General features: G+C 39.2%; 1 protein-coding gene across 1 annotated transcript; it reads right to left on the bottom strand.

Moving 5' to 3' along the window:
• Nucleotides 1-18,961: 18,961 nt before the first annotated feature.
• KRTAP7-1 (keratin associated protein 7-1) lies at nt 18,962-19,686 on the bottom strand. The gene has a single exon (XM_069472370.1). It carries the CDS (start codon nt 19,623-19,625, stop codon nt 19,362-19,364), a length of 264 nt encoding a protein of 87 aa, XP_069328471.1. The 5' UTR covers nt 19,626-19,686; the 3' UTR covers nt 18,962-19,361.
• Between the last annotated feature and the right edge of the window lie 8,023 nt (nt 19,687-27,709).

Below are 27,709 nucleotides of genomic sequence, written 5' to 3'. Positions count from 1 at the left end.
AAACAGACATGTATTACACACTGGTCCCCCAAATTTGACTTTAGATCCCAGGGGTAGCTTTGCTCCCTGCTCTCAGCAGCCAGGGGTCATAGGGTGAATCCAAGAGCAAGGTGAGAGACTTGAAAAAATACAAAACTACGCCAGTGTTCTAACCACTAATAGGCTTATTATGGCAGAAGCATTTTTGAAAACACCTGCAGTGCTGCCCCAGCACCCTGCTTCGCGAGCGTAGCTGTGTGGCTGCCTCTGGTGATTCAACATTTAAAATTCAGATACTGCCTGTGACTTACAGCTAAATAAAGGCAGGGAATTAAAATTAGATTCATTCCCAAAATACAAAAATCTTCAACAAGAGATCCTTCCCTAAAAAAGCATAGGATGATTTACATTATATTTCTACCATTAATATTATCACATTGCTGTGTTCCATGATGGAAAAGTTGGTAATGTTAGGAAAAAAGAAAAATTAAATTTAAAAAATTGCATCGTATAATGAAAAAAAAAATGTAATTAATAGTGCCAAAGTTCAACTATGATGCTCTGTTTAAGTGAGTTTTTTTCCTATTTGCCTACCCAATCTGCTACCCAAATGCTAGCTTTGCCTTCCACAGCACAATATCTACCTCTGTATCTGAGTAGTAATGGGGAATAAAAATTAAAATATGTTGTGTTTTTTTAAAAAACTTAAGCCCTATTTAGAGGGAAGAACCTGAATTTTTCTCTAGAAATTCTACAAAAAATCCTAACAAAAGAAAATTTTAGGGAGACATTATGTATCAGGTCACAAAAAAACATAGTTAATAGCAACCTTAATTCTACATTGAGCCTACGAAAGCTTTATTCTGATAATGAGCTTATCAAAGGAAGATTTGGGTTTTTATAGAACCTGAAGTGCATAGAGTGTTAAGAATCCTCTTGGTGGAAAAGAATACAACATACCAAACATAAAATTAAGTATAAAAAGCAAACACTTGTTAAGGTGCTAAAAGTAATCACTAAAAATTAAAATACTAACAAAAATCACAAATATTACAAAATTCAGGGGAAAATATCATTTGTATTACTTAACTGACTGATAAACTTCTATAATATTATTCTTTCCCATAGACTAGCTTCTGGCTCCATGATGTCACACTGTTTTCTCCTTCCCTACCCATCCTGTGCTGGGTGCCATAGGACCATGGGACAAATTCATACTAAGATGTGGCCACTGGTCCTGCACCTTCACGTCACGCACTCTGGGGAATTAGCTGAGCTGTTGCTAGAAGAATTCCTGGAAGCCATTCCCACATGAGAATAGCCAGAAGTAGCTTAATTAGGTATAGAAGTGGCTGCAAAACACATCAATCTATCCCTCCATACCCTAATTAAATGTATCTCCAACTCAAATTCTGCTTAGCCAGATCCTAAAAAATGTCCCTGTCCTATCCAAAGCCACCCAACATAAGGGAAAGTGGGATTGTAGGGCAACCCAGGTGGAAAGCAGCAGCATTCTAAACTAATTGCAGTTAAAATTTCTTCCTTTGCAAATTTCCCCCCAAAATAGCCTCATGTGATATGGAGGTTTAAAAAAGAGAACAATAAATTCTCACATGTGAAATGACATGGTATTAGGCTAATCACTGCTGGATATTTGTTGGTTTAGATAAAGTTCATTACTCTTTTCTCTTTTAATAACAATCCTAAAATGTTATTTAATACATAATTTTATTTATCCTTTCATAGATTCAGTGTAGGTTGATTTCAAATACGGCTTGTCATGAATAAAGGTAGGAAACAAATCTTGTGTTTTTGATTTTCTAAGAAGGAGCAAGAAATGTATTGTGTACAAATTTCAGAAAGAGAGTCAATTCTGATAGGCACAATAAAAAATTTGCTTTCTTATCAGCTTCGAATATAAGGTTTCCAGCTTCAAAATATTATAATTTATTAGAAATGAGAGAAAAATAAGGATGGAATGTTTTAAATAAGTTTTAGAATATATGTCAGTGATTATTCTATAATACAAAAATTATCTTATGTTCATCTTTTTAAACATCTACTATTAAAGACATTTATTGAGCATCTATTATGTTCCAGATGTCTTGTTAGATGCTGGGGAGCCAGAGATGATAATTAAATGAGAAATGATAAATAAATGAAATACATGTTATATGTTCTACCCTAGAAGTCCTGCTACTCCCTTGTAGACTTCAGGGGTAAAGAAGAGAGTGAACAGTTCTACCTGCAGTAAGAAGTAGTGGCCAGGAAAGCTTCATCATGAAAGGTATAGATAAGTGAGCTGGATCTTAAAGTGAATATTTCACTGGTGGACATTGGTTAGGGGGATACTTGAATTTCGGGGATATTCGAGAAAGAGGAAGTGGTTTAAAGCAAAGTCTCAAAGGTGTTAAATAGCCGAGTGTCTTCCAGGGACCACAGATAATTCAGTGGGGTCGTTGCCTTGAATATAAAAGAATAATTATTGGAAGATGGGGCTGGAAAGGGAGTCAGAGGTCATCTGAGACTGCATGTGCTATGAAGGCAAAGGGGGACATCAGACACTAAGCTAGGGGGTGACATGATCAACTCTGCACTTTGGGAAGATAACCATCCAACAGTGTAGGGGATGAATTAGAATAGGGAAACACCAGAGTGAAAACGACCAGGTTTAATGCTCTGTTAGGAATGCTTTTGGCTGCAAGTAACAAAAACCCCAGCTGAGAGTTGCTTAAGCAGAAAGAGTTTATTTTTCACAAATAATGGGAAATAAGAATATAAGCCAAGTCCATGAGAATTCCCAGCGTCAGGGCTCGGGGCTGGCTTCACTGTGATTCTCTCAGTCTTCTTGTGGTTAGGATTGCAGATACAGGCTTCACATTCTTACACGTCAACATCCGAAACCAGGAAGGGAAAAGGAGGGCTTCTGCTCACGCGGTTCCTTTTCATTTTCTATCAGGAAAGAAAATGTTTCACATTTGCCCATCAACAGATTTCCTTCAGGTCCTATTGTCCAGAGCTGAGTCTCATCTCGTGGTTGAGCTACAGGGGAAGTTGGAAAAGTGTATATCTGGTATTTTCTGCCTGAATAGTATGAAGCAGGCGCTGGCAGCATAGGAAGCAGGGAGAGAAATGTTTATTGGATTGATAATCAATAGTGTTACCACAAAAACCATCACATTACCATAGATAAGGGATGATGGGGGCCTAAACTGAAGGGGTAGCATTAGCAGGGGGGTGAATTTCAGCAGGGCTAGGAAGACGGTGCAAGTTGGTAACTGTCGACATCATCACCCAATATCACCACAGGGGATTCTGATGCAAGGTATCCATGAAAGACGGGAGAAAGAATGCCAAAGGCAACGCTTTCCAATCTTTTCCCCATCAATTGTGCATCTCTGTGATAGAATGGAGTGACATGATCAGACTCCCAGAGAGGCACTTTGCCATCCCAGGAGCTCTCGCACCCAAGATCCTGCCAAATCCTGCCCAGATCAGAAACACTGCACACCTGTAATTCAGTGCCAGGGTCCTCCAATTAGGAACCTCTGCAAGGTAATTGGGACAATTAGATATAATAAAATATCTTCTAGAGGACAATATCTAATAATTGCTACAGAAACATTTAAAGAACACCTCATGCTTCCAGAACGTAAGGTCATTTATCCTGAGAAAGATGCTCGCTTAGACCCTTGATCTAAAATCCTCCTGTTGCCTTTCAGTTACTATTGCCTGATAATCAGATACTGTGACCCTCAAACTGTGACTTTCTTTCAGTTAATTTACTAATTTGCATATAAAATTTAATTATTGTTGTCTGGGATCTTGTATTCAGAAACTGTATCTGGTGTTTGATATGAAACAAAGTTACGCCCACGCCCTGGGATGACATCATCTGAATAAGAAGAACTGATACCTCAGATTGCCCTGGGCAGCCCTGCATTTGCAAATCCAATCTGTCATCATGTCAATTTTACTTGCTAAGAGTTTCTTGAATACATTAATTTGTATCAACCTCCACTGTACCACTTCTATTTGTTTCTTATTGTTTCCAAATGCTACAAGTAACCATGAACTTGATGGCTTAAAACAATACAAATTTATTACCCTACAGTTCTGGGGGTCAGAAGTCTGGAATCAAGGTGTCTGCAGGGCTGGTGCCTTCTGCGGGGGCTGAAATTAGAATTCCTTTTCTTGCCTTTTTTAGCTTCTAGAAGGCATCTGCATTCCTTGACCTGTGGCTATGCCCCTACATCACCCCAATCTCTTGCTTCTGTTGTCTTTATCTTCTACTACTAACTCAGTCATCCTGCCCCCCTCTTTTAAGGACCCTCGTGATTACACTAGGCCCACCTCAATAATGCAGGACAATCTCTCCATGTCGAGATCTTTAACCTAATCACATCTCCCAAGTCCCTTGTACAATGTAAGATAACATTCACAGGTTCCAGGGATTCAGACACGGACAGCTCTTGGGGGTCCATCATTCAGCCTACCACACTACCCACTGCAAGCTGCCAATTTATGTACCTAGACTTCTACAGTGGTCTCAAAACTAACCAAGCGATATTTCCCTCCTTTCAGTCTGCTTTCCACAGCCAAAGTATGTGCAAAATGAAGATCTTGTTATGTTAGACACACACACACACACACACACACACGCACACACCAGGTTAAAAATATTTCATTAGGTGTGACATCAGCAAGATGGCAGAGTACAAAATTCTATCCTTCACCCTGCCACGGAAAAATAATAATTAGCTATGGGCAAATGAAAATAGCCCTGGGAGAGCTCAAGAGTTCAGTTAAGCAGCTGCAGCAACAGAGTAGAACAAAACACCTGAGACTAACTGAAAAAAAAAAAATGTTTAAGAACAGTTTTATTGTTCCTGCATCATCCCATCTGCCAGTCTGGCACAGCTCATTGTGGAGCGAGAACTCCCAGCCCATGGGTTCCTCTTACAGGGAAAAGGAGAGCAGGATGAACAACCAGCTCCCCTAGCCTTTCGAGGCACTGCCCAAAGGACACACTTCAGTTTCAACCCAACAAGATCATTAGAGAGACCGACATAGCTGACATACCTGGATACAGCTAGGAACACAGAAGAGGGGTGAGGGTATCGGTATCAGTCACATAGCAGGACCTACCACAGCCTCCAGTGGCTTCTCTGCAGAGAATCCAGAAGGTTCACTGCTGAGGACCTCGACACCACTGCACACCCCCCACCGCTTTCACTGATGAAGACTCCACAGTATGTTTTTTGTGTTTTATTAAAGTTGTGTGTTTTGTTAAAGAGGACACCTTCTCAAGTACCTCACTAAAGAACAGGATGACTTTCTCAAAGTATGCCCAAAGTACCACCTTTATTGGAATTACCTGGGCTGCTTATTGAAAATACAGATTCCTTGGCCCCACGTCAGACCCACAGAATCAGAACCTATGCAAATGGAGCTCAGAAATATGCCTTTTAAAAAAGTTTCCTGGAAGATTCTTGCATAGATTAAACTTTTAAAACTATCATGGTTTTCTTGTAAAGGTTTCACCGTTTCTGCGATTTCCATCACTGCATTTTATTTTTTAAAGTGATGGCAGCTGGGAGCTCATCAGTTTGTCTTAGCAGGGGTGCGTAATAAGGTGAACAGAAGCACTCTCTGTAGTCGCATGCCTGATTGACCAAACTCCAAGAGAGGGTTGAACTGTACTCTTGGCTCATCAGTGATTTTGGTGGTAGAATCCTACCATATTGAGGGTGTAAGTCCCAGGAAGTCAACATATCTCACTTTACAGTCAGTTACTTGAGGCCAGAAAGGTGGTTTGCCTAAATCCTCATGCAAGTGAGTAGCCAAGTTAGGTTTAGAATATTATTTCATTAATTCATTCAACTAGTATTTACTGAAAACTTACATTATGCCCAGTAATGAGCAAGGCACCAAGCAATCAAGGCTGATTAAAAACACCATTTCTGCTGTCGTGGCAACAAGCATGTTAGTGAGGCAGACAGAGATTAGTCACACAATTAAAGGTTAAATGGCAACTGTGATAAGTACTACAAATAGGAGAGGGAGGGTGGCCTGCAGCGATGTTACAGAAGGACTTTACCTAATGGGGAAGTGTATGAAGGGCTCCGGGACAAAGTGATTGAGCTGGCAGCTGAGTGTTGCCTGGGAGTTGCTGAGGAGGAGAGAGGAAGGGAGAGAACTTTATGTAGAACTAACAGCAAGTGCCAACGCTTGAGAGTGAGGGGAGCGTAAGTTTGAAGAACTAAAAGACAGCACAGCTTAAGTAGAATGAGTTGAGAACTTTTAGGTCAGTTTAAAGATTAAAAAAAAAAAATTATCCTAAAAGCAACAGAAGCAATTGAAATACTTTTTGCCCTAAGAGTTGCATTTATTTATTTATTTGTATGTCGATGTACATTCCTTCTATACCTAATATATTGAGAATCTTTATCATGAAAAGTTTGTTGAATTTTGTCAACTTCTTTTCCTATATTTATTGAGATGGTCAAATAATTTTTATCCTTCATTCTATTAATGTGGTGTATCACATTTATTGATTTGTGCATATTAGATAATTCTTGCATATCAGGGACAAATTCTACTTGATTATGTGCATGATCCTTTTCATGTGCTGTTACGTCTGGTTTGCTAGCATTTTGTTGAGGACTTTTGTATCTGTGGTGGTCAAGGATATTGGCCTGGGCTTTGCCTTTCTTGTGGTGTCCTTAACTTCTAGGAAGTTACTGGTAAGTTATTCTGTTCCTTTGGTGGTGGTGTTTCTTTGATTCTTCATGATCATTGAAGAAGTAGTCACCTCTTCTAGACTTTATGGGCTGACTTTGGTAAGGATAGCTCTTCATCTGTGGGTGAGAAGGGGGTGCACTGGAGTGTGCTGTGGCACCAGGAGCCAAGGGCAGGGGTGTGTGGTGGCTCTGGAGCTGGACTAGGGTGCAGTGACTCATCAGCTCCGGCACCTAGGGTCTGTGACACCAACTCTGTGGTCCTTGACAGCAACCGCTGTGTGGAGTGGTCTGTGGTGGCTTCAAGGGCTGTTGGAGTCCTCAGTGGCCCCTCCAGCTTTGGTGGTAAGGGGTGGGGGCCAGTGTGGTATCTGGGGTGTCATGTACTCGGCTGTAGGGGCTGGCTGCTGGTGTGTGCCTAGGGGCAAGGGGCTGCTGCAGGCACTCACATGGTGGCTAGGGGACAAGAGGCAGCTGCTGGGACTGGCTATGGGCACACGTGCAGTGGTGGGTGCTGGTAGTACGTGCACACATGGCTAAAGGACTGAAGGCTGGTGACGTGCACCTGGCCAGCTACAGGGTCAGAGCTGTGGTGATCAGAGCTGAGAAGGGGGTTGGACTGGCTGTGTGAGCTCACACAGCTGTGGGGGCTGGAGCTGGTGGCGTCCAAGTGCATAACTGCAGGGGCCTGGCAGGGGGACCTGGCAGCAGGGGTTGAGATCACCTTTGCGCATGCTCACGGCTACAGTATCAGCTCTGGGTGCTGCATGGTGGTGGCAGCCGGGGCTGTCAGTGGGGTCTTGGGATGTTTGCAGGTGCAGGCACAGTGGCTGCACTGGGTCCCAGGACTAAGGTGCACATAATGCACACAGTGACACTTGTTGAGGTGGCTCCAGAGAGGGGGCTGGGAAAGAGGCAGTGTCTCAGGCATCTGGAGTCTGCAAAGATAAAAAAAATTATGGAGTTCGTGGTGGCAAAAGCTGCAGGTTGTCCATAGCAGCTGTTCTGGCTGTTGTTTTCTTCAGGGGTAAAAGCTGCTGGGGTCCTCTGTGAAGCAGGCTGCTGGGATCCACAATGGCAAACACTGTGGAGTTTTCAGCAGCAAAAGCTATAGGGGGTGTGCAGTGGTGTTGAGGTCCTCAGCAATGAAGGCTTCTGGGTTCTCTGCAGAGAAGGCCATTGGAGCCTGTGGTAGGTCCTGCTTTGTGACTGACACCGATACCCCTGCCCCCTTCTGTGTTCCCAGCTTTATCCAGGTATGTGAGCTATGCCAATCTCTCTAGTGACCTTGTTGAGTTGAAACTGAAGTGGGTTCTTTGGCCAGTACCTTGAAAGGCTGAAGAAGCTGGTTGTTCATCCTGCTCTCCTTGTGAATGTAAAATGGTGAAGAAGAAAGAAAGAGACCCTCTTTAGCCAGGTTTAATAACCAGAGTTGATGTAACATCATTATAGGAAACTTTGCTCCCCAATGGACATTTGGTAGTGTCTGAAGACATTTTTGTTTGTCACGACTGGGGTTGGGGAGCGGTGCTACTTAGCATCCAAGGGGTAGAGGCCAGCGACGCTTCCAAACATCCTACAATGCACAGAACACCCCACACACACAGCAAAGGATCACCCACTTCAAAATGTCAATAGAGCTGAAGACAAGAAATTCTCCTCTAAAGTCAAGATCACAGCAAGTCAAATACGATTGCCAGGCAATACACCAAAAATATGTCATGTGACAGGGCAAGAACTTGCTGACCAAGTCTTGGGCTAATTTAAAACACAATTTCAATACCTTGCTACCACAGCGCTTTTAGGGCTAAGCCACATTTGTGAGGCTACTTGGATAATTATCAGAGTAAGCGCCTAGTTAAAGAAGCTTACTATTTGATGTAGAACCTATGTGGTTTTCTTAAGAAATAATGTGATACCACAACAATGCCTGGATGCATAAAAGGCTCGTGGACTCTGATCAGAAACACCTCACATGTGATTCATACTCAACATGCAAAAGCAATTCCAAGGAAGGCATGTCTTTGCTTCAAGCTTTTCACCACCAATAGGATAGGAAGATCATTTTTAGCATCTATGCTTTATTTTCGGGATGCAAAAGGGAAGAATTAAGGTCCTCTTCTTATGATCCAAAAACAGCACTAGAGCCAGAAACTGGAAATGTGTATAAATTTAAAGCACAGCTTCAGCCTGAAAGCTGAGTTAGTGGAAAGGGTAAAGGACATGAAATCATGGTCTGCTGTACACCCTCAGTGTGAAGACAGACTCTCTGGTGAATGGAGTCGTGATGTTTCAATTATTTACTCATTGGCTGGCCTTGCAGAGCCTAAGGGCACGTCCTTGTGATGACCTTTAAAATAATGTTTCCTATTACTGCCGAACAACAAATGGAATGGCAGGCTCCATCCACTAAAAGTATTATTTATCCAAAGTCTTTGTTGACCAAAACTAAGTATTAGAATAAATTTAAATTTAATTAGAAGCTATGACCAGCGTTCCAAAGATGTCTTTCTTAAAATTTAAGGTTATTCATAAGCAAAGTCTTGAAAATTCTCAAGTTTCACCCCAGTGCATTAGACATAGAAGCTTCAAAATGGACATAATAAGGAACACTTGCAACGTAGATTATTAAGTGGGGAGGATGATTGGAAAGAGAAGGCAAACCAACAGGACACAACAGTGCAAATACCATTGTCAAAGATAATGTCACAAGCTTTGGAGGCAAGTCACTAAAAAGGAATTGGTGTCTGAGAAATAACAGCATGTTTTCAGAGACAATACTCAATGTATTTAGTTTTATAGAATACCCAAAGAGGCCTCTGCCTAGGAGGCTTTAGAATCAAGAAATATTTCCCTTTATCTAATAGAAAGCTCTTCTGCTATCATTTTAAGTGCTTTTCCTCTATCCTCAATGGAAATGAAAAGTATTATCTGGTTTTTCTGTGAATAGCAATAAAAAATAGAACAAAACTATAGAAAAAATAATAAAAAAGATTAAAAAATAAAAATTCCCTTTCTTAATAAAAATGTTAATACCATTTTACCAACACTTTAGGAACCAACGGTGAGATATATCTCCCTCTCTACTTCCTTTGGGATAAGAATCAACAGGACCGGACAAGTGTCAAACTTTATGTGCACACAAATCACCTGAGAATCTTGTTAAAGTGCAGAGTCTAATTTAGCAGAGGAGAGGCCCATGATTCTGCATTCTGAATAAGCACAAGGTGATGCCAATGTTTCTTATCTGAATCATATTTTGAGTAACAAGGGGTTAGGCTTTTTCACTAAGGTTTAAAACAATTGTATTAATTCAGCAAATATTTATCAAGTGTCTGGGATCCAAAACACTGGTAATATAACATTGAATAAAACATGGTGTTTGACCTCAAGGAACTTACAGAATAGTAGCATGATGAGGGAATCAGAGCTGTGGGTTAATGAAGGCACTGCTGAGAAAGATTAACAACCCGATAACACTAATGGTGAACCAGAGCATTCCGTCTTCCCCATCCACTATTTTTAGAACACCAAATCAGATGAGGTCAGTCTGTGACAATGATAGAGTGAGACAAAAACAAGACCACTCTGTAATCATGTCTGAGAAGAGAGGAAAAAAAGAACGCTATATGCAAATGACAATAATGACTACACATCCCTTTTGGTGACTGCTGTTTCTTTATCAATTGCAAATTTAACCTTGTTCCATCTCCTAAATAAAAATTATTCAAACATCTGATGCTAGAATGGTAGGGATAATAGCAGTCCCCCAAAGATGCCACCATTCTGGGACCTGTGGATATTACACAGCAAGGGTAAATTAAGGTGGCTAATCAGCTGATATTAAGATAGGGAGATTATCTCGGATTCTCTGGCTGGGCCCAGTACCATCACGAGGGTCCTTATAAGTGAAAGAGTAAGACAGGAGAGTCAGTATCAGAATGGGGGAGAGAGATTTGAAGAAGCTATGCTGCTATCTTTGTGGAGGAAGCAGCACAAGCCTCAGGAAGCTGGAAAATGCAAGGACTCCACTCTAGAGCCTCCAGAATAAGTGCAGTCCCACCAACACCTGGATTTGACCCCAGTAAAACCCATTTTGAACTGCTGACGTCCAGAACTATAAGTGAATAAATTTGTGTTGTTTTAAGCTACTAAGTTTGTGGCGATTTGTTATAGCAACAATAGGACACTAATACAGTATACCATCTAAAAGAAACTCCTGTATCTTTTAATCCTCCTGTATCTTTTAATTGAAGCCCAAATCCTATAACAAACCCCTCCTAACAATCCTTAATCGAGATATCTTGCAGTTTATCATGCTGTGTGGTTTCTACTGTTTCAACAAGTTAATAAATCCAACTTTGACTATTGGTGTATTCCTGGTGGTCTTGGTTGGTGAGCTTCAACAGTGCAGTGTGAACAATGGGATATTAAAGTAAATAAATAAATAAATAAAAATAAAAATAATAAAAAAAATAAAGTAAATAAAGTAGGGCTTTTAAACTGCAACAAAGAAAGCTCCCTGGGGTGGAGAAAGACCCTTTGAAGGATCTGTAGGAGCTCACTAGATAAAAAAGTATGCAGAAGGGAACAAAGGACTATGATAGGCCCCATGGGGTGTCGGGGGGAGGAAGCATGTGAAGGAGAGGTAGGAGAGTTAGACTAGAAAAATTGGTGGAAATGTGAGCCTTACTTGATATTTTTCCTGAAAGATGGAAGAAATAAAAAAATCACCGAAGACTTTGAGAAAGAACGCTGCATGATTAGACTTGCACTTTGAGAAGTTATTGTGCCTGCTGTATGGAAGAAACTGGAGACCAGTTAGGCCTGGCAGTCCAGATAGCCTAGAAGAGCAGACAGGCAGCCAGTTCGGTAATGCAGGCAAGAAATGGTAAGGGCGTGAATGGAGGCAGAAATATTAGGAATGAAGCTCTGACATTATTTCTTAGAGGTAGTGAGAAGGGAAAATCTAAAGATTTAGCACTAAGATAAAGAATGGAGCCTAATAATTAGTAAAAAAAATTTTAGCAAGATTGTGAAAATTATGAATGCTCTTGATAACTTCAGTTAGGTACAAATTGGAAAACATATAATTAATGTTCTGCCTCTGTTTAGAGTGGCAGAACAATGGCATGGAAGGAATCCGAAGTTCTCACCTTGACATCTTGGCTTGAGGATCAGCTTTCCCACTTGTTGAATATTTGCCCACTTGGGAAAATTACTTAATCTCCATCAATTTCCTCAGGATATCAATCTCCCAAGATGGATACCAGAATTAAATAAAATTCTATGGGCATATTTCATAAACTGTAAATTGCTATGTGAATACAAGGTATAATTATTAGTGGCTTATTAAGAAGTGGTATTAAGTAGGGATATTTCTGGAGAAGAGCTCTCTGATTTTCAAAGTGTTGCATCATTTATTTTTGAGTGAAGGAATAGATCTGGAGTCAGACCCTCCTTGGTTATATCTTGGTGTTTTTCTTTACAAATGAATGATACAGCCTCAAACAAATTATTTAACTTTTGAATTTTGGTTTCCTCTTCGCTAATATGGTAGATAATGAAATCTATCTCTAAAAATTGTTATGCAGGGAGTGGGCAGAGCACCTGGTTTTAACATGATATCAAGGAAAGACAGGCTGAAGAGGGCAGAAAAGATAATCTTGCACTGCCTACACCACCCCTTCCCCACACCCCAGCAGTGCTACACCAGCACACCAGGTAGAGAGAGACTCTTTATGTTCAGGAGAGAGAGAGGGAAGTGATTGTGGGATTTTGCTTTGGAATTCAGGGCCACCCTGTCACAAGGGAACATAGCACAGGGAAGAATTCTGCCAGTGCCTATGGAGTGAGCATTTAGACCACCCCAGCCAAAGAGAAATTCTCTGCCCTGGGAGTAGAAACCTGAGTTCTGACTTGCCCCACCACTGGCTGACAAAAGGTGGCCTGGAATCCAGAATACATTTGTAAGGCAGTGAGGCCACAAAGACTGCAGTCCTTGGGCAATTCCTGCAGCTGTGCTGGCTCAGAACCAGTGGACTTGGGGTGCTCATGACCCACTGAGACACCAGCAGTGGCAGCCAAGCCAATGTCTGTGTCATCCCTCCCCAATTACAGGCAGTGCAGCTCAGGAAGAGTCTTCCTCCACTTGGGGAAAGGAAAGGGAAGAATTCAGAGTACTTTGTTTTGCAGCATAGGACCAGCTCAGCCACAGTAAAGCAAAGTACCAAGCAGACTCCTGAAGCCCCTGATTCAGGACTTTTTTCCTGGACAGCATTTTTAGACCAACCCTGGGCCAAAAGGAAACCCACTGCCCTGAAGGGAAGGACCTGGTCCTGTCAGCATTCACTACTTGCTGACTAAAGAGTCCTTAGGCTTTGAATAAACATCAGAAGTAGCCAGGCAACAGCCACCGCAGGCTTTGGGTGAGACTGGGCTGGCTTCAATTGTGACCTGGTACAGTTCCAGCTGTGGTGGCCATGAGGGAGTGCCCACATCACTCCTCCCCAAACTCTAGAAGCCCAGCACAGAGTGAGAAAAAAGAGTGAGAGATTTTTGCCTGGTAATCCAAGTAATTCTCCCATATCTTATCCAAGTCCACCAAGGCAGTACCACCAGGAGTCTGCAAGAGTCATGGCATTCCTAAGCTTGGGGCAGCACCAGTGCTGATACAACAGTAGTGACCAGAGACTTAGCTCACAACACTCAATTCCTTTTGAATATGTGAAAAGCTTTCTCAAGAAGGATGGGTTCAAACAGCCCAGACTGTGAAGATTAGGAAAAAATACCTAACTCTTCAATGCCCAGACATCAATGAACATCCACAGGCATTGAGAACATCCAGGAAAACATGACTTCACCAAACGAACTAAATAAGGAACCAGTGACCAATCCTGGAGTGATGGAGATATGTGACCTTTCAGACAAAGAATTCAAAATAGCTGTTCTGAAAAAGTTCGATGAACTTCAAGAAAATGCAAGAAGGAATTCAGAAGCCTGTCAGAGAAATTTAACGAATAGACTGAAATAATAAAAAAAAAAAAAAAAAAATCAAGCAGAAATTCTGGAGCTGAAAAATTCAATTGACAAACTTAAGAAAAATACATCAGAGGCTCTCAACAGCAGAACTGATCAAGCAAAAGAAAGAATTAGTGAGCTTGAAGATAGGCTATTTGAAAATACACAGTCAGAAGAAAACAAAGAATAAAAAAGAATGAGGCACACCTAGAAGATCTATAAAATAGCCTCAAAAGGGCAAATTTAAGTGTTATTAGTCTTAAAGAAGAGGTCAAGAGAGAGATTAGGGTAGAAAGTTTATTCAAAGAAATAATAACAGAGAATTTTCCAAACCTAGGGAAACATATCAATATTCAGTTACAACAAGGTCATAGAACACACATGTAGATTTAACCCAAGGAAGAATACCTCAAAGCATTTAATGATAAAGCTCCAAGTGGTCACAGAAAAGAAAATGTCCTAGGAAAGCAAGAAAAATGAAAGAAAGAACATATAAAGGAGTTCCAATACATCTGGTAGCAGACTTCTCAGTGAAAACTTTTCTGGCCAGGAGAGACTGGTACAACATAGTCAAAGTGCTGAAGGAAAAAAAAAAACCTTAACCTTAGAATGTTATATCCTACAAAAATGTCCTGCAAACATGAAGGAGAAATAAAGACTTTCCCAGACAAAAGCTGTGGGATTTCATCAACACCAAGCCTGTCCTACAAGAAATGCTAGAAGGAGTTCTTCTGTCTGACAGAAAAGGATGTTAACGAATAATAAGAAATCATCTAAAGGTATAAAACTCACTGGTGGCAGTAAATACACAAATACAGAATACTCTATTATGGTGTGTAAACCACTTATATCTTGAGTAGGAAGACTAAAAGATAAACCTATAAAAAATAATCATACTGCAACAGCTTTTTGAGAGATTGTATAAAAAGATATAAATTGAAATAACAAAGAGTCCAAAAGTGGGAGGAGGAAGGGGAGAGTTAAAGTGTAGAGTTTCTTTTAGATTTTTCTTTGTTTGTTCATTTGTTTGTTTATAAGCAGAGTTGAGTTGTCATCTGTTTAAAATAATTGGTTATAAAATGTTTTTTGCAAGACTCATGGGAACCTCAAATCAAAAAACCTACAATATACACACAAAATATAAAAAGAAAGAAATTGAACCACACTACCAAAGAAAATCATTTTTACACAAAGGAAGACAAAAACGAAGGAAGGAAGAAAGAAAGAGAGGACCACATAACAACTAGAAATCAAATAACATGGCAGTCGTAAGTCCTTACCAATCAATAATAACATTGAATGTAAATAGACCAAACTCTCCAATCAAAAGACATAGAGTGACTGAATGGATAAACAAACAAGACCCAACTACAGGTTGTCTACAAGAAACCTACATCATCTATAAAGACACACATAGACTGCAAATAAAGGGATGGAAAAAAATATTCTATCCAAATGGAAACCAAAAGAGAGCAGGAGTGGCTATTCTGCTATCAGATACAATAGATTTCAAGACAAAAACTGTAAAAAGAGACAAAGAAGGTCATTATATAATGATAAAGAGGTCAATTCAGCAAGAGGATATAAGAATTCTAAATATATATGCACCCAGTACTGGAGCACCAAGATATATAAAGCAAATATTATCAGAGCTAATCAAAGAGATAGACCCCAATATAATAATCCTTGGAGACCTCAACACCACACTTTCAGCATTGGACAGATCACACAGACAGAAAATAAAGAAACACTGGACTTAACCTGCACTACATACCAAATGGACCTAATAGATATTTATGGAATGTTTCATCCCAAAGGTGCAAAATACATATTCTTCTCCTCAGCTTATGGATCATTCTCAAAAATAAGCCATAAGTTAGGCCACAAAACAAGTCTTAACAAATCAAAAAAATTGAAATCATGTCAAGTATTTTCTCTAACCACAATGGAATAAAACTAGAAATCAATAAAACAAAGAGCATTGGAAATTATACAAATACATAGAAGTTAAACAATACACTCCTGAATGACCAGTGGGCCAATGAAAATATCAAGAAGAAAATTAAGAAATTTCTCAAAACAAATGAAAATGAAAGCACAACATATCAAAATCTAGGGGATACAGCAAAAGTAGTACTAAGAGAAAAGTTTACAGCACTATGTGCCTACATCAAAAAAGTAGAAAAGCTTCAGATAAACAACCTAACAATGCTTCTTAAAGAATTACAAAAATAGAAGCAAACCAAACCTAAATTAGTAGAAGAAAAGAAACAATAAAGATCAGAGCAGAAATAAATAAAATTGAAACAAAAATATATAAAAGATCAATGAAATGAAAAGTTGGTTTTTTTGAAAAGATAAAATAGACAAACCTTTAGCCAGATCAAGAAAAAAAAAAAAACAGAGAAAACACAAATATATAAAATCAGAGATGAAAAAGGAGGCATTACAATCGACACTGTGGAAATTCAAAGGATCATTAGAGACTACTATGAGCAACTTCCATGTGTTTGTATAATTTCCAATAAATTATAAAACCTAGAAGAAATGGATAAATTCCTAGACACACACAACCTATCAAGATTGAACTAGGAAGAAACCCAAAACCTCGATAAATCAGTAAGAAGTAACAAGACAGATACAGTAATAAAAAGTCTCCCGTCAAAGAAAAATCCAGGACTCAATGACTTCACTGCTGAATTCTACCAAATATTCAAAGAAGAACTAATACCAATCCTACTTAAACTATTCCATAAAATCCAAGAGGAGGGAATACTCCCAAATTCATTCTATGAGGTCTGTATCACCAATATCAAAACCGGAGAAAGACACAACAGAAGCAGAAAACGCTAGGCCAATATATCTTAGGAGATGCAACTATCCTCAACAAAATATATAAACCGAATTCAACAACAGATTAAAAAGATTATTCATGATAATCAAGTGGGAGTCATCCCAGGGATGCAAGGATGGTACAACATATGCAAATCAATCAGTGTGATACATCATATCAATAGAATGAAGGATAAAAACCATATGATCATTTCAATTGATGGTGAAAAATCACTTGATAAAATTCAACATCCCTTCATTATAAAAACTCTCAAAAAACTGGGTATAAAAGGAACACACCTCCACATTCCCCATGAGGAAAGCCAGCAAACCCAGACCAAAGGGCATTTGACACAATAATCAGTGTGCATTCTTCAAATTTCTCGAGGTCAAAAAAGGTAGAGAAGGGCTGAGGAATTGGTCCAGATAAAAGGAAATTAAAGAGACATATAATACTGGATTAGATCCTGAACTAGGGGGAAAAAATAACTATAAGGAACATTAATGGGAGAATTGACTAAATTTGAGTACACACTGTGGGTTAGATAATAGTATTATATCAATATTAAATTTCTAATTGTGGTAATTCTATTGCCTTTGTTCTTAAGGTAGATGGCATGATACCTGCAATTTATTCGTAGGTGGATATACACACACGCACATCCATACATAAATATAAATGTGCACACACTGTATACATACATCGTGTAGCATATATACTAAGGTAAATGGGATAAAATATAAACATTTAATAAATCTGGGAATGCAAGACCTCTTTGTAATATTACAGCAACTTTTCTATAAGTTTGAAATTTTCAAAATTTAAAAAATTATCTAATTAACAAAATACAAGACAATTAAGACCTTAAACAGAAGATAAATGTCAACCATGATGATAGAGTCTAGACTCTTAAGGTTAGGAGAGATCTCAAATCCCCCCATTCAGTACTTGACGCCCCTGGAATCTGCACACCAGGAGGTCATCCTACCTACGTATTGGAGCTGCCAGTGATAACACATTTCATCTTCAGACAGCTCTATTCTTTCCCCCTTTTGCATAATCATATCTGTCTTGATATGTAACTCTTTCTCCCTCTCATGGTCATGTTTGTATACCCAAACTTGCCTTCTATGCAAGCCTAAAACACTGTGTGTGTGTGGGGGGGGTGTCTTATCACGGGCTTCTTCCTATTTTGAGTCCCAGGAAGGAAATGAGTGAGAAATATCTCTCTCTCTCTTTGGATAGCCATTTATAGCGCATTAATTAGCATACAGTAGGAGACTATTAAATGTCTTTTAAATATTAAACAAAGTTTATTTAGCTCTTGAGGAATAAGACTGTGTTCTATTTATCTCTAAGGTTTGTGTCCCCAAATCTTAGGACAACGTTTGGTCTTGTAGTTATGTGGTAAGTCTCTATAAAATGAATAAATCCCCTCTTGAAGATAGTTAGTTTTTCAGGCCAGAGTCTCTGCTTAGGTGTGTTTACAGCCACAAAATTCTTAATATAGTAGCCAGAGTCCAATAATACTTGATGAATGAAGAATGAACTTTACACCAGACAATGCAATATTTTTCACCCATGAAGCAGAGATTTAACAAGTCAAGTCAATGAACAATTAATTGAGCACCTTCTCTGCAGCAAAGATACAATAAATACTTGATATGTGAATAAATGAGCTTTAATTCAAACATAAAGCACTTTGCTTCAATAAAGCAAAGATTTCTCAGTAAACAAGACAAAGACCATTTTCTAAGTGCAGACCACATATCATTTCAAGTGCTTTTGATGGCAACTATCATTCCAAAGAATAAATGCTTTATTTTTAGTACCACTTATATGTGTAATCAGAGGTGAAGAAGGTGGGGAAAATAAAACCCATCCATCAAAAAAAAGAAAAAATACTACGTGATTTTAGCAGGGTGGCTTCCCTTTATTGGCCAAATCTCAGGAATTCCTAAAGATAGAGTTTCATAGGTAAGTCTAGTTACAATTCTTCCAATAATATGTGGGGTTCAAATCTCACTAGAGCAAGAGTTCTATAACACTAGGAAAGAAGAAATGAACCAAAATAGAATTGTGCCACTAATAAAACGAGGAAGGATTTTTTTTTTTAGCATTCCACAGCTAAAAAATATTCTTGTTTATAATCAGCCGTAGAGAAACACCAACAATTGCAGTATATTCAGATTAAGTTTGGGACATTGCTAGAAAGTTTTTTAAACTTAAATATCAATCTAAAAACAAAAATGTTTGGGCATTACCCCTCCTGGTTGTACAGGCTGAAATCAGAATAAAATTGGGTTAAAGTCAACCATTACAGGTTGAAACTGGTTAATGAATTCAACAGCATAAAAGCACAGTAAAATAAATAACCAGAACAAAAGTATTTGTGCTGAATGAAATAAATTTATTAGGAGACTACCAGTAAAACCCCTTCCTCCCCATGCCCAATCAATTCATAATACATTGATGATGATGTAGAACTTAATAATACATGCACAGAGCAACTTTGGGAGACAAACAACTGGCTTCACTGCTAAAATTCAGGGATGAAAAAAACATGTATCTTGCTTCCTTTGGCTGTAGACGGCTATCAGTTCAGCATTTCCGTCCAGGGTGACTTGCCCAGCATCATGGAAGACAAGGACCACAGCAAGACGTCAGCAAGAAGATGGAAGACATATCGCCCAAGCACATTGGGAGGCAGGAAGACAGTCATTGCTCTTCAGGTTGTTCTGTGCACAGAGAACTGATTGGGAGTCCTGTTGATTGGAGCCATCGATCCATCAGTAGGTGCTGTAGCCAAAGCCAGAGCCAGAGCCCCATGGCCTATAAAAGCTGCCACCGTAGCAACCGCTCAGGTCGTTGAAGTTGCTACCACCAAAGCTGTAGCCCAGGGAGCTATAGCCATTGCATCCAAAACCATAGTTCAGGGGAGAGCCCAGAGGCACGACAGAGTTCAGTGGGGTGGCTCTGAAGGTCCTGTGGAAGTTGGTTCCGTAGGAAGGATAGCCTGGGAAGTAGCTTCCACAGCAGAAGTAACGAGTCATGGTGGCAGGAGTTGAGAAGGATTTGGATAGATTGTGAAGAACAAGGTACCCGAGTGTGAATGAAGGTCTTCTCCTGCGCAGGGCTTTTTATACCCCAAGCTGGTGGGCAAAACACGCCTATCTAAACATCTTCTCACAGATTTGCATAAGTAATCTCATTATTTTCTAATAAAACACTTATAAAGGAACCCACAGACTCATTGCCCACATTTTTGTTGGCTTTTCTGGGTCCTGTCTTCAAAGCTAGCGACCATGCATGACAAGCAGTTGAGTTCTTTTCATCAGTGTCCCATCGTTTAACTACTGTTCTGATTGCATCATTTGAAACTCTTTAAATCCTCTGATTATAAATTCCTCCCAACTGACCTAGCTAGACAAAAAAAGCTTTGGCAAGTATGTGAACACTTCATGTCAAGACAAAGCCATATATTGAGGTCTTTGGGACATCAATTTAAAACATTAAACTGCAATTCTATGGCCTCTTGAAAGTCACTCCATATGCCATTTATAAACAATGGTATACCAACTAATTAATGGGTACAGAGTTTCCTTTAGGGGTGAAGAAAATCATTTGGAACTCGATAGAAGTGTTGGTTATAAAACATTTTGAATGTACTAAACACCACTGAATTGCTCACTTTAAAAATGGCTCATTTTATGTTGTATATATTTCACCTTAATAATTTCTTTTAGTTTTAAAAAGCATTATTACATAAATCCATCCAAACCCATCTTTTTACACAGGCTGCAAAGGCATCAAACAATAAGTTGGCTGGGGATAACCTACTAGTAATTTTCATCTATTTTATTTATGAGCATCCTTTTTGTTAACATATATTTTACTTTTCATGGAGAACGTACAATCTTTCATTGTAAGTCATCTCAAACATTGCCAAATTGTCTTGCCATGGGTTTGCCACACTGGTGCTAAGTGGAATGACGCCCAATTTCAAAGTCATGTTATACCATGTTTGGTTCTTACTGACCTAGTAAAACACACCTGAATGCCATGATCCATCATGAAATACCAGTTATATGTAAGGATTCAGCACTTCCTTCTGCTTCCACTCTGCCCTATATGACTATTTCTCATGATGAAGGTAAACCAGGAAGAATTTGAGCTCAGCAAAGCTAAGTCTATGCCAATTCAAATGTTTAACAGGTAAACTTTTTTATATGTGAATAAGATTTGGTATTACTTGGAAGTAGAAGGAAAAAAAACTTCCTGAATATAATTTCTTTTGTTTATTCTCCCCTTAATGAACAATATAGGCAAAACTAATTATTCTCATCAGAACATCTATCTCTTTAAGATTCTGCCTCTCTCAGATTCTCTGGCAGAAGAGCTGCCTCCAGAACATTTTATAAGTGTATATGGTTTCTTTTTTTCTACAAATTAATTAACATGTCATGAGAGTTTATATTTAGAGAGAATTAAAAAATAAGGTCTATTTTCAAATTCAGTTTGAATGAAGTAAAATGATAAAATACTGTGTCCTCAAGGGTGCAAATGATATAAACTCCATATCACATAATCTGTAAAACTCAAAAATGTGTTTATGAGTAGGAAAGGGAAAAGGTGACTAAGAATTAAATGTGACTATAGATCGGCTACTTGAAAAATTGAACTCTGCTGATTCTACCACTCAGCAACATTGGAACCTGTAATTTGGATATGCTGCCACCAGGTGGCAGTGGTAGCTCAGTTACTCAGTCTGAACTACATACAGGGCTGGATTTGGGGTCCTCAAATGGAAGCAGGGAGAGGAAACTCCTGAAAATTTGAAAATCAGAATTCCAGGAGCTCTCCTCTCCCACCACCACCATGAGATTCTGGGAATCTATATTTTTAATGAGTGTCTCAGATGATTCTCATGAATAAATCATCCTGATAAGTTCCAGGACCATTAGTTCATGAGATTTCAAGAAAATTGTCTTTGCTTGGCTGTGTGCAATTGCCATGAGCTGCTTATCTCTGATTGGCAGGAGTGCTCAGCTTCAGTCACAGGTGACCTACTTCCTTGTACTCTGGATGATAGAGATAATTAAAGAAAAAGCCTTAGTCTGTCATTTTTCCATTTCCCTGGGCTCTCTGCTTCTTGTCTTAGGACACACCTGATTAGAAAGGGAAAGTCACAGCACTGTGGTCAGGCATATTCCCAGAGGTAAAACCCACCCAAGTGGCCTGTGGGTTTTGTTACCCAAGATCAGAAGACAAAATTATATTTTCTCCTTGTGTTTTTTTAGTTTTCCTAGCTCCTATTAGACTTTCCTGGAGAAAATGATCAGCCAAGTATTTGATGGCTATTCAGTAATTGTATTTTTTTAAAAATATCCATGGAGGGCTTACTCTGTGCAAGGCTCTGTTCTAAACAATTTACACACACTATTTAATTATATATTATACATTTTTACATATATATATAGCAAGAAGACTTACTATGTACTATTCCAAGCACTTGACAAATGTTAATTCATTTAATTTTTATAATGATCTTATGATGTGAGTATTATGATTTTTTATAAGGAAACTGAGCCCAGAGAGTTTAAGTAATTTGCCAAGATCATATGTTAATAGTCAGCAGAATCAAGCTTCAAACCCTCACCATCTACCCCCAAATCCATGCTCATAACTACTTTACTATACTGCCTTTGATAGGCCATTACTGCTTTAAAGGGCTTCAGCTTATAAAGTGCCTCAGATGTACAATTCACTGCATTGTTTTCTCAAAAAACATATCAGTCGGGAAAGACTAGTTTTTGCCGCTGTAACAGACAACCCCCAATTTCTGTGCTTTGCAAGATCAGAGATTTATTTCATGTTTACACACCACATCCCTCTTGGACTGGGGAGTGTCTTGAATGCAATCATTCTCATTCAAAGACTTAAACTGACAGGGCATTGATTATCTGAAATATCACAGACAGGGGAAGAGAATGTGACAAATCACATGCTCGCTCTCAAAGACTCTCACTAAATGTCATGGACCACTTCCTCGCTCTTCTCATTTCCTAAGGCAAGTTTCACTGCACATCCAACTTCACAGGTGGTGAAGAGCAATCCCACCACACACCTGGAGGGAGAAAACCCAAAAAGTCACAGAACATCAATGACTTCCACAGAGAGTTTATGTTCCTTACATGGACCAAAATAACTTTAACAGATTTTAACACATATTCTAAAATATTAGATAATAGGATGAAAACAGAAATAAAAAGTTTTTAGGACTTTACACAATATAATTTGAAATAGTTCTGATAATTCTGATACTGAACAATTTTAAATATATACGTTTCTATAGGTTCTTTGTGCAATTCATTCACTATTTGCACTTACTTTTGTATTAGTAGATAATTTAATTTTTTCTTTCTATTCTTTCCTCCATATTTTCCTAGTCAGTATATAATCTAATTGAGGAAAAAGTTGCTATGAATATTAGTTTTACAAAGAAAACCCCTTGATGCCATTTGATTTTGGGGGAAAAACAGATTAGTTCTAATGTCAAATTTTATTTGGCTTATCTGAATGTGTATATTCTCTTTAGAGAAAAGAGAAAATGAACCAACACAATAGTATTTATAAGCAAAAGATAAAGAAGGAGGAGTCTACTTGACATGTTCACTTGGATGCTTAGTAGGCATCTTTATCAGGCATGGATTATATGTCATTTCACAGCCTCTCAGCATCTCCTGCCTCTTACACAGCTGCCCCTGTAGGAATCATCTTGGTGTAGGTTCTAGCCCACCTCAACAGGTACAAAATGATGGTGCCTTATCTCAGTCCCTCACCACACATCCTTCACCTCCTACCCAAGGAGCCTGTTTGGTGCCCAGGCTTGTAAAATCCAGAAGTATGGGGAAGTTAATGCCCTGTGGTGCAGACCTTTGACCAAAGAAAGATCGATGTCTGGATATATTCTCTCCTTTTCTCCATGGATGGACTTTTCTGAGACTATCCTGAGAAGATTAGACATGTTCTTGGGGAGCGGTCCCATGGAATCCAGCACATACTTGTACTTAGTGGTGGTCAACTCAATGAGGCATCCTCATGTGAGCTCTCCACCTCCCTGTGTCCCTCCCCGGCCCCTCACTCCTGATCCCTAAGAAAGAAGTTATATATGAGTCCTTCACCTGAAACTGCTTTCTGGAAAACCAAGACCAAAACAGCATGCCATACCATTTTTTAAATAATATTTTTATTGAGATATGTTAATAATTCACATATAAAAAATCACCCAAAAGTGCACAATTCAGTGTGTTCTAGTATATGTATGGAATTGTGTGCAATCATCACCATTATCCAATTTGAGAACATTTTCATCACCCCAAAAAAAGACCTCATAATCACTAAAAGTCACTCCCAATTTGCAACCACTAAGCTAAGTTTGTTCTCTATGGGTTTTCCTATTCTGGACATTTCACATAAATGAAATCATATTGCATGTGGCCTCTTATGTCTGGCTTTTTTCTCTTAACCCAATATTTGCAATATTCATCCATGCTGTAGCAGGTGTCAGTATTTCATTCTGTTTTTTATTTCCAGATAGCATTCCATTATATGAATATGCCACATTTGTTTATCTAGTCATCAGTTGACAGACATTTAGGCTGTTTCCAATTTTTTGGTTATAAATAATGCTGCTATGCATATTCATGTACAATTTTAACATGTCAAAACTTAAGCTCCAATTTTCCCCTAGACACCTATTTCTTCTTCAGCCTTTCCCATCACAGCAAATAACACTGCCATCTAATTGCTCAGAATAAAAACTTAATTCCTTTCTTCATCACAATTCCTTCATCCAATCTGTCACCAGGTCCAGTCAGCTCTGCCCCCAAAATATATCTCAAATCCATCACATTTCTCCACTCCCACGAGTGTCACCATGTCAAACCGTCATCATCCCTACCTTGGACTCCTACCGTAGCCTCCTCACTGGTGTCCCCTCCTCCACTTTTACTCCCCTCTACAAGGTTATTCCTAAATATCAGCTATGGCAAACTTTTCAAAATAAAATGTGTTTTACCCTAGTTAAGAAGCCTTCAATGACTTCCTATTGTTCTTTGGAAAACAAAAATTCAAACTTATGACCATGGTCTTGTTCTTAAGTTTCCAAATTCACTACATACTACTCTCCTTCCCTTTGCACAATACAGTGAAGGTCTCCTTTTTCCCTGTCCGTCTTCCTCACTGGAATGCCCTGTAGGTAGGCACCCTGTGTGTCTTGTTCACCATCATGTCTCCAGCATCTTGTGTTGTGCCTTACTGCTACATAGTTAGAACTCAACAAATATCCCTTAATCTCTTGAGTGGGTGAATGAATGAGAGAGATAGTTGTTAGGGTGTTCCATGAAGGACAAAGGTATTTATGAAGAAGGAACACCAAAGGCAAAGGCAGAGCAGTACTATCGGGGTTTGTCTGGGGGTTGGCCAGTGGCCTATTTAGATTGAGGACTGAGCATATGTCAGAAAGTTAAGGAGAAATTTCTGGCAAATGAGTGCCAAAGTTAAAGAAGGGATGGACTGGCATGAAGAACAGATGTAGGACATAGATAAACAGCAATTACTTGACAATTTAATTGAGGAAATGATGTGATTAGAACTAGCTTAGTGTGAATGATGAACTGTAGGGGAAAGTGAAGGAGAAAGGGCCATCTATTGGTATTCTATTAAAAAAATCAACAATTCAAGGAATAATTGAGAATCCGAGTTGAGTTGGTGGCAATAGAAATTGGAATAAAAAGACAGATTGGGTGAAGTGTGGAAGAAGAATGTAAGGACATATTTAGCAATGAATAGGATGGCAGCCATGAAGGAAAAAAAATGAAATTCAAGGAATCATTCCTGGTACCTGAGTAAAAAGTTCTTCCAGTACCTTCTGGCAATAGAGATGTTAGTAGAAAAAATTTAATGTGGAGGGGTCACTTGTGCCAAGAAGATTATAAGTAAATATTTGGAAATAAAAATGGCCCAGAAGGAAATATACCAAATACAATAATCAGGGCTTCATCTTCCTTGAGGTAATACCTCAAGCAATGTTGGTAGCTAGGCTCACCCAATTAAGCAAAAGGCTGAGAACAGAACATTGGAGATACCTCTTTTTAGATGGATTAGAGACAAGAGAAGTTGGAGGATTCAGAGTCACAGAGAGTCAGGAGAGTCAAGATGGCGGAGCTCACAGAAGCCGTGAAAGGTGAAAACTTCCAAGGCAGAATAGACAACAGTACTTAATCCCACAGTAGAGTCGGGGAGGGTGGGATTGAGATTACTTCACTGAATCTGGCATGAACAGTTTCTTTGAAGAAAAAAATAAAGAAGGGAGAATCTGTACTACAAGTGCACTGTACCACCAATAAAAAGAAAGAAATAATAAATGTAAGCAATCCTCTATAGATGCTTATCAAGGAAGGGAAGAAAAATTATGAGAAAATATAGTTCAAAGAGTGCACGGATCAGGGGTAGTTTCTATTATTGGTTTTTTTAATAATATAAGCAATCTTGAATGTTAGAGCAGGAGTAAACACCAGTCCGACTCCCTCTTCATTTTATACATGAGGAAAGTGAGATTGAGAAAAGAAAATGATGTATCCAATATTACATCGTCAGTGTTGACTTGAACCTAAAATCTAGTTGTCTTGAATTCTTGTCCATGACAGATTTGAATCCACCCAACTGATGGGGAGGTGGGAGGGGTAAGGATTCCTTTCCTGCATCTTACCTCCTTTGTGGACAGACTCGAAGGTGCCCAATGATCCCTGCATCTTAGTGTCCACACCCTTGGGGAATACCCTCCTGTGAATGTGTGTGGAACCTGTGACTCGCTTTAATGAATAGAATATGGTGCAGGTGGCAAGATGTCACTTCTGTGATCCTTCACATAAGAGTAGCATCTGTCTTGCTGAGAGACTCTCCCCCTTGCTGGTTTTGCTAAAGTTAGTGTCTATGCTGCAGAGACCTGTGTGGCAAGGAGCTGGAGCCAGCATCCAGCCAATAAAAAAACACTGAGTCCCTCAGCCCAACAGGCCACAAGAAATTGAATCCCACCAACAGCCATGTGAATTTATCAGTGAATCTTTCCCCACTCAAGCTGAGATGAAACTGCAAACCCAGCAGACACCCTGGTTGTAGCTTTCAAAGAAAATCATGAAGCAGAGGACAAAGCTGTGCCCAGAATTTTGACCCCACAGAAACTGAGATAATAAATGGATGCTGTTTTAAACTACTAAGTTTATGAGAAAACAAATATAGCATACACACAAATACACACACACACACACACACACACATCCAATCTGTCACTAATCCAATCAGCTCCAAGATTTGTCTCAAATCTATTCACATTGCTCCATCTCCATTGCCACCAGCCAGCAAGGGACATAGCTGTTTGCTCCCTACACTCTCTGCTTCAAGCTTGAGGCAAATTATTCTTCTGCACACCGTGTGGCACAGGAAAAAGGTGCCCAGGCCAGCTCACCCAGCTGCCCCTAAAAAACTGTCCACACCATTGCCCTGGACTATCAAAATTGCCCCCACCTGCCTCATCAGTCCTGGGCATGCCAATCCTGTGTGTTTTCTGCCCGTAAGGAATTTCGTATTTCTACTCTCTTCTGATGGCAACCTTTTCATTTTTCTAGAACTGTTATGATTCATGATTTTTAGGGAAATTATATTTTCCATCACTTCTAGGGATGTAGAGAGGGATAGAGAGGTAGGCTCGCGTGCTCAGCCCATCATTTTAATACAATACCCTTTCCAGGGTAATTCTCACAATTTTATGCTGCCTCCAAAAAAAATTCATTTGTAGACATTTTTCTATAACTAATGTCTGGCAGAAACTTTTTATAATGGTTTTTGTAAGTACTGTGCAGCTACTACAAATTATATTTATGAAGAATATTTAATGGCATCGCCAAATGCTCATACTATAAGTTTTAAGACAGTATAAAAACTGTACATTGAGGCTTCCTCCACCTGAGGTACAATGTTAAACCATGTGAATGAATGATATCCACAGGAAAACAGAAAAGAGCTGAGAACAGACTTGGGAAAACCCCAAGAGATTAGGAGAGACAAAGAATTAGAT

The sequence above is a fragment of the Eulemur rufifrons genome, chromosome 7 (assembly GCF_041146395.1).
Source record: "Eulemur rufifrons isolate Redbay chromosome 7, OSU_ERuf_1, whole genome shotgun sequence".
In the NCBI taxonomy this organism is placed as follows: domain Eukaryota; kingdom Metazoa; phylum Chordata; class Mammalia; order Primates; family Lemuridae; genus Eulemur; species Eulemur rufifrons.
This window is presented reverse-complemented; position numbering and strand designations above follow the sequence as displayed.